Source organism: Cheilinus undulatus, linkage group 9, assembly GCF_018320785.1.
Source record: "Cheilinus undulatus linkage group 9, ASM1832078v1, whole genome shotgun sequence".
Classification (NCBI taxonomy): Eukaryota; Metazoa; Chordata; class Actinopteri; order Labriformes; family Labridae; genus Cheilinus; species Cheilinus undulatus.
This window is the reverse complement of record NC_054873.1, coordinates 5,447,468-5,455,064: the sequence shown is the minus strand read 5'-3', so window position 1 is coordinate 5,455,064 and position 7,597 is coordinate 5,447,468. Positions and strand designations below refer to the sequence as shown.

Sequence of the window (7,597 nt, the reverse complement as noted above, 5' to 3'; positions counted from 1 at the left end):
GAGGTGGAACTGTATTCAACACAGAATCATGTCATGCAGATAGATGTGGGTCGTTTGGACTGGCGGTGAGAGCACCATCTCACTTCTGCGTAGCTGGGACTACTAGCTCAGGACGTCCTAGCTAACCTTGCCTATAGTAGCAGCAAGCAAATGTAACTTCAGCTGCAAGGAAGAGAGTGGGACTGTACTGAACTATCCACAGTGGGCACTTTATTTTTCTTCAGGACTATTACAAAGAAACCACGATGGTTTGATCAACTGTTTTAGCAGAGGTTACAGTTGAGATCATCAGTTTAGTGCGGGGGTCATCAACTACATTTGTACAGGGGCTAATTTTTCGTGAATAGACACTTTTTGGGCTGAAGATTCAAATAAGGAAAATAAATTTTAAAAATTGTCTAAAATATTTTTGTGTAAAATTTTTTTTTTCAAATGTACATAATTTTCAGGCTCTAGCAGTGAGAGCAGTCTCTTTATCTCAACCAGCCACAAGGGGGTGCCTGAGATATTTTACCTGCATATTTCTGTGGCTGTCGTGTTGTCCCTCACTTGGTTTGATGCTAATATGCTGTAGTTATAAGTGAAAAACCCAAGCAGGATGCCTGAAGCCAAAATTTATCACGGAAAACTGCATTTTTTTAATCAACAATGGACTGATAAATATGTGTTCAAGGTGCATTTTATTTGCTAATAATGGCTGACTGGTGGATTTCTGAAAAGTGGATGAAACATAAAGTCATTCCTGATTAAATGTTTTTCAGCCTCAATCTCAGTTGTTTGTTATAATAGCTTTAGGGAATTTATAAAAAAATACCTCAACATAGTTTTTTCCAGCACATGTTTTGAATTTGATAAGGTTCTGGGAGATAGCTGGGAAGATCTGGGGGCCTGATTTGGCCCCCGGGCTGCCACTTGATGACTTTTGCGGATATTTAGCCAAAGAATTTTGCATAAAACCACAGATCCTTTCAGCAAACATTAACCTTTTAACTTCGTAATGTACTCACTCGGTGGCGGAAGCAATAATATCATGGACTTATACTGCAAAGGATGATAAATGAACCCCAAAAGGTAAAATAGTCCGCTGTTGACATACTATTCCTACTCGCAGTACTCTCATGATCTTCTCCTGCTGACGGTGGCGCAGCGCTCTAGACTCGCTTCCCATGAGGTCGCTCTCCTTCGGTGGGAGCAAACCTGCAGCGCTTCAGTGTGCGGCACACACGCTGTATATGGAGATCAAAGGTTAAAAAGCTATTTTGGATTCCCGAGGTAATAGCTCAATTTTTTAAACAAGCTTTTACTGTTTGATTTTACGGCTGTGGAGACATCGTACTGGGGAAACGTCCCATTTTTCTCATGTTCATTTTCATGCAAAATAATTAGATAATTTAATGAGATAATTGACCATTTAATTATTGGATTTAATTGAACAAAGATGGAATTATGAATACAAAACTAAAAATGAAACACTAGAGAATGGGGGCTCAGTGGGGCCCAAGCCTCACTTTCTGCCCCTGGGACTCCTAAATGGGTTAATCCGGCCCTGCAGATTACTCTAGCATTTAAAGAAACACAACATTATTTAAAATCATTCTATAGTGGGTCATAATTGTGTCTTTTTGTTAAGGGTATATTCTATTTTCTCTTCTTTTTTTTACCCATCTTTATGTGTTTTATTCAATTTTTTTTTTTTTGTCCTCCTCGTATTTCCTCCACATTATATTTTCATTTTTAAACCCTCTGTAACTTTTCTTTATTTCCCCGTTTCTGACTCCATATTTTCTTTAGTTTTCCGCTTTTATATTTCCCTTTTATTCCTTTTCCTTCTTTGGTATTTTCCTTCTCAGTATCCTGATTCCTCCTGAACTTTTCATGGCTGGTGCTGCTCCTGATGCCTGTAATTTTCTAGATGTCAACTAAATTAAAAGCAACGACATGATAAACACAAATAAAGGCTAAAGTGGGGTTCATGTGTTCATTTTTGTGTGTGGAGGAAGTGAACCGGCGTGTCTGCGGGCTGTGGGCGGCGCACAGCGTCAGGCTGGCGGACCGTCCTCAGTCTGTCAGTCGGTGTGGAGGAGAGCGGACGGAGCGCAGTGACGCACCGGGACCCGGACTTTTACTACGGTAAAGAGAAGCAGAACCGAGCGGAAGGAAGGCAGGCAGGCAGGCAGCATGGAGCTGTGAGGGCTGCGCGCCGACAGGGACCTGCTCCCCCGATCATCTCTGTTTGATTTATTGATTTTTCCGCGTCTGAGAGATTTTACCCATCATGGAGACTACAATCTGCTGGCTGCTGGTGGCTGCGCACTTCATCCTCATCTGCCAACAAGGTAGGACATGTTTCAGCGCAGTTTGTCCTCAAATGACTCAGAAACGCTCCGAGCTTCTCACGTGTTTGTGCTGGAGAAAGTCGGTGTGGTTTTCGACTTTTCTGCGCACACTTAGCGGTGAATGCGCAGCAGCTTCAGGTGGACTTGGAAGTTAACCAGGACAAACCGAATAAGTCCCTATTTAGTCTCTGTGTGCATGCTCGTGTCTGTTCAAGACTCACTTGGCTCTGTTTCACACCCAGCATTGATGTTTGGTGCGTAAAACCATGCGCGTCTTTGGAAACATTGAAAGAAACGACTCTTAAGTAGGGCTGGGTGTAAAGGACCAAAATCATGTGTTGATATTTCTTAGGTGAATGAAAATAGGCAGTTTAAACCGTGATATTTTTGCTATGAAGAAACAAATGCCTGTCAAAATGAGAAATGTCTAAGCTTTTATGGGATTGTAGTAAAATCCCATCAAATTAAAACATTTTTGATACCACAGCATACAGTATCGGGTAATTTTCTGTTTTAGATAATCAGAATAATGCAGAATAAAAACCCTCCTCACTGTATTCATTGTACTAAAACAGACAACTTTTTAAAGCTGTCAGGATTTCTTTTACTCTTAAATGCCCCGTGTTTCAAAATGGCCCAGCCTCCATTATTTTAATGATTATTGACATAAAAAAGAAAATTTATGATTTTACATCCCAATTTTAACCAAAAGAGGGAGGGAGCAGTGCTAAAAGTTCACAAATGTGTTTGCAACTTTTGGAAAAGTGTGTGGAGAAGCAAGGGAAACCCACTTTTACAATTGTTGCCAATGTTTTTGTGCATTTTAGACAATTTGTGAGAGTTTATCTGCAATTTTTGAGCAATAAAATCAATAAATTTACCAACATTGGATGATAAGGACTTCTGTTTTAATGCCATATCAAACAGGTTTCATTAGATTTTTACTAATACTCCTAGATCAGTGTTAATTTTGGCAGCTATTTTAAATTTTAGTCTTAGTTTTAGTCTTTCAATGAAATGCATTTTAGTTTTAATCATGTTTTAGTCATTCCTATCCTTTTAGTTTTAGTCTAGGTTTAGTCAACGAAAAGTCAAAACATTTTAGTCATGTTTTAGTCCATAAAAGTCCTCACATTTTAGTCTTTACTGCAGAGCCTGGGAGGTGACATGAAGGGTTTTTTTTTTTTTTGGATTTTAGTTTCTCGTACGTGTGATTTAGTGTCTCGTACGTGTGATTTAGTGTCTCGTACGTGTGATTTAGTATCTCGTACGTGTGATTTAGTGTCTCGTATGTGTGATTTAGTATCTCGTACGTGTGATTTAGTGTCTCGTACGTGTGATTTAGTATCTCGTACGTGTGATTTAGTGTCTCGTACGTGTGATTTAGTGTCTCGTACGTGTGATTTAGTATCTCGTACGTGTGATTTAGTGTCTCATACGTGTGATTTCTCAGTATCTTGCACGTGAATAAAATGCGTGCACGAGATACTGAGAAATCGCACGTACGAGATATGAATAAAACGCACGTGAAAAAAAAACACATCCATGTCACATACACGGGCTCTGTATTTTACTTTTAGTGCAAGCATTTATTTTCTTGCCTAAATTTGATACCAAATCATCGTAGTGTGTTCTCTGCACTCTGCCAAACCTGGGGTCCCTGCTTTCTACAGCTGAGAGACAGAATAGATACAGATAGATGCAGCTGCATTGTTTTTTGACAGATTAACCCACAGTGGAGAAATATCTCAGATTTTGAATGTCTGACGAAAACGACATTACATTTTGGTCTAGTTTTCGTCATCTTGACGAAAACTAAACTTAGTTTTTGTCAGTTTTAGTCATCACAGATCCATCTTTGTTAGTTTTAGTCTAGTTTTTGTCATGGAAAGAAAGGCTGTCGACGAACAGTTTTAGTCATAGTTGTAGTAGACGAAACTATCACTGTCCTAGATGTAACAAAATAAAACAATAATTGCCCTTTAAGACTAAAGAGGTCAAATGGATTACTATGTGATCAATATGCGCAGTACTGCCAGTGATTTTTCACAGTAAACTCTCTTTTTATTGAGCATTAGACCTGGTATTTACTGTTTTCCAGATATCAGTCTTGACATGTTGTTTTACCCTCTAACATTTGATAATAGATTGATATAAACTCCATATATTGCCCAGCTTTAGCAGGTTTCTTCCTGTGCCTGAGTGATCTCTGTCTTGTGTTGTCTGTCCTCGATCAGCGTCCCTTCGCTCTTGTCTTTCTGTGGGATCGCAGATTAAAATGTTTGGGAGGCGCAGGGCGTCACATATCAGCTCCAAACCGGAGCTGTCAAGCATGAAAAGAGAAGTTTGGACACGGTAGTCTGACTGGCTTATTAAGGGTGTCAGAGGCTCCATATCTGGCAACAAACACAACAGCAGAGTGTAATCCTGAACAGCCGAGCAGAAACAGACACTATAGCTGCAAAAACAGAGCGTATAGGAAGGATGAATGTGGAACTTTAATGTTCATTTAGGGTGGAGAAAATGGCGTATAAGTCTTTGAGTCTGTGCAGGATTAAACTGGAGGTTGATGTGTGAAAGTGGCTGATTGAGCCTGGAGTTTCTCATCAGATAGATGCTTGTTCTGATGTTTTTAGTTCTCATTGTCAGTGGTTTTAGAGACTTTTAAAGTAAATTAGATTATTGTACCTTTGATTCTGAGTCTGTTTGGGCTGTGGAGGCTGATTACACAAGTGAGCATGCGTACAAAGACAACATGCAGAGACACATGGAGCAGGGATGCAAATTTGTGCACAGCCAGGACTTTTCCAGAAGCATGCAGTGTTTGGCTCTTTTGTTCTTTTTTTAGGTGTTTGAAGTTTTCGTTGTGCGGTCTGAGTACTAGGAGATCTTTGTGAGACTTTGGTACTTGATCTTTTCCTGTTGAAATGATGCATTGTTGCTGCAAAGGTGGATTTTGCCACTTTTAAGCATCAGATCTGCTCCCTGAAGACTGCTACTTTTCCCCTTTAAAGCTTCAGGATGGATCATTGTTTTGCATCAACACTAGGTCATTCAAACAAAGTCACGGGATTCAAATTTGCACGCTCATTTGGGTTCACCACCTACAGTTTCTCTCTGACACATAAAGGTGGGCGGGATGGAAAAGATAGCATATCACATCTTTTTTCAGATTAATTTCAAAGTTGAGGACCTAAATGTGCAAATGCTGACTTTTCAAGTCAGGCCTGCTACCTCTGCAACAACCTGTTGGTCAGTGCATGAAATATTTAAATATTTGTCACTTAATAGTTTTCATCAGAGAAGGAGGTCTGGATGTCTTCTCCAGAATATTGCAAGAAAATAAAAATAAGAGAGTATGCACTGACCTCACTTTCAGTGCGTGACACGGCTGCTCTTTCAGGCTGAGTGGCAAAACATTCTGAAACACGGCAGTCTGCTCAGTGGGAAATGGACAAAATTTGCCAAAATTTGAGGTGTACCTCAGAGCAATATAACATAAAAAACATAATCCTTAGATTTCCTTTAAGGTAAGAGGAAGTGAGCAGGATTTAACTTAGCCCAACTTCATCTTGTGGCTTTACTAATGTACCATTATGGCTCTAAATATTTATAGAGAGGTGGCAAAAGCACTAACATAGAAGTACAGATACCTGTGTGAGGAAATACTCTGGTAAAAGTAGAAGCACTGATTCAACTCCTTTACTTCTGTAAAAGTAAGAAAGTAAAGACTCTGAAATGTACAAAAGTAGAAACTAATTCTCACCATCGGTCATACACAATACCTCTTTTGCTAATTCTGCAATATAGAAGAAAAATCCTGGGCACAAAGATTAGGACAATTGTCCTCTTTTGTTTGCACAGTGCTGGTTAGGATTACCAACACAACATTTTGTTTTGGACTGCACTTTGAGAACCGTTCAATAAACTTTAAAATAAACTGTAAGATAAACCATGGCTCAGAGCCTTATGATAATAGAAGAAATAGAGACTCTACTTTCATGGATATTTCTTGTTGCTTTCCATAGCTACAAAGAGTCTTTAGTCCTTTTGCATGCTAGGCAAACGTCTTTACATGACCAGTCTGTGCTGCACCTACACCAGGTGTCTTTGTAAACATGATACTTCTGATTGCTGCAATTTTTACACTTCCGCTGTCATTTTTGTCACAAAAAATGCACCAATATTGCTGTACCTTCTCCTAGCGTGACCGTGTGCATCACTGTAGCAGCATGCTGTGTTCAGTCGTACTCAACTCTGTGGCCTTTGAAAACTCAGGACAGCACAAAGTGCAGGAAGCTTTTGGCTAGTCAGTGACCGGCTTAAAGGAGACATATTATGCAAAAAATCACTTTTCAGGCTTTTCTAATAAAAATATGTGCCCCTGGCCTGTCCACAATCTCCTCAAGTACCAGAAAAACCCATTCCCTCTCCTCCTCTCTTCTCTCTCTCTCCAAACAAGCCATTCTCAAATTTTTCCCTCATGATGTCATGTGGGGAGTTAGCCCCGCCCCCAGGTTTGGTTGACCCACCCTCCTTTCATGATCTTCCTCTCAGCTGGCAGCTGTGATGCTGGATAGCTCAGTGGGTTACCCTGCTGACTTTGGTCTGGGAGATCGATGGTTCAAATCCTAGCCAGGTCCTTAACTTTGGATAAAAGCGCCTGTAACCATTTTAACATCATTAGTGCCACATCTGTTTCCTGAGGGGGGTGTGGTCAGGGGCGGAGTCAGACAGATCAGAAAGATTTAAATCCACAGACACATAAACGGCTCGTTCTGAGCAGGGCTGAAACAGAGGGGTTTTCAGACATGCAAAAATCCAATACAGGAGATCTTTTCAGAGACTGAGACTAACTTGTCTTAAAAGGGTAAAATATGTCCCCTTTAAGCCATGTCTTTGCTGCTTCTCATTCCTTGTCCACATTTTAAATTCACATTTATGCACAAAGCAAAGAAAACCATCTAAAAACCAGCTTATCTCAGCAGGATTGGTGGCTCTTAATGCTGCAAGTATCACTGATGCATATGAGATGGCTTTGAATGGATGGCAGGTGTCACCTTACAGTCATCTGTCATCTCTTTAGGTTGAAACAAGTAAGAAGCCTGTTTTGAATAAAGGAAGTAAAAAGTAAAACTGACTTTTCCTGCAGAGCCACAGTCACCCCATGAGCATCCTGCATCTTTGTGTGGAGTTGAAGATTTATTTATTTGCAGCGTAGCTGCTGGGAAACAATCAGAATGTAACATGTTGCTCATCAA

The 7,597-nt window shown here is 40.1% G+C and overlaps 1 protein-coding gene across 5 annotated transcripts in view; it reads left to right on the top strand.

Moving 5' to 3' along the window:
- Positions 1–2,081: 2,081 nt before the first annotated feature.
- ptprz1a (protein tyrosine phosphatase receptor type Z1a) overlaps positions 2,082–7,597 on the top strand; it is a 138,630-nt gene continuing 133,114 nt past the window's right edge. For all 5 annotated transcript variants that reach the window (XM_041795733.1, XM_041795732.1, XM_041795731.1 and 2 more), the window contains exon 1: positions 2,082–2,336. In XM_041795733.1, the coding sequence (XP_041651667.1) occupies positions 2,276–2,336 (61 nt within the window). In that variant the 5' untranslated portion in view covers positions 2,082–2,275. The remainder of the gene's footprint in view (positions 2,337–7,597) is intronic.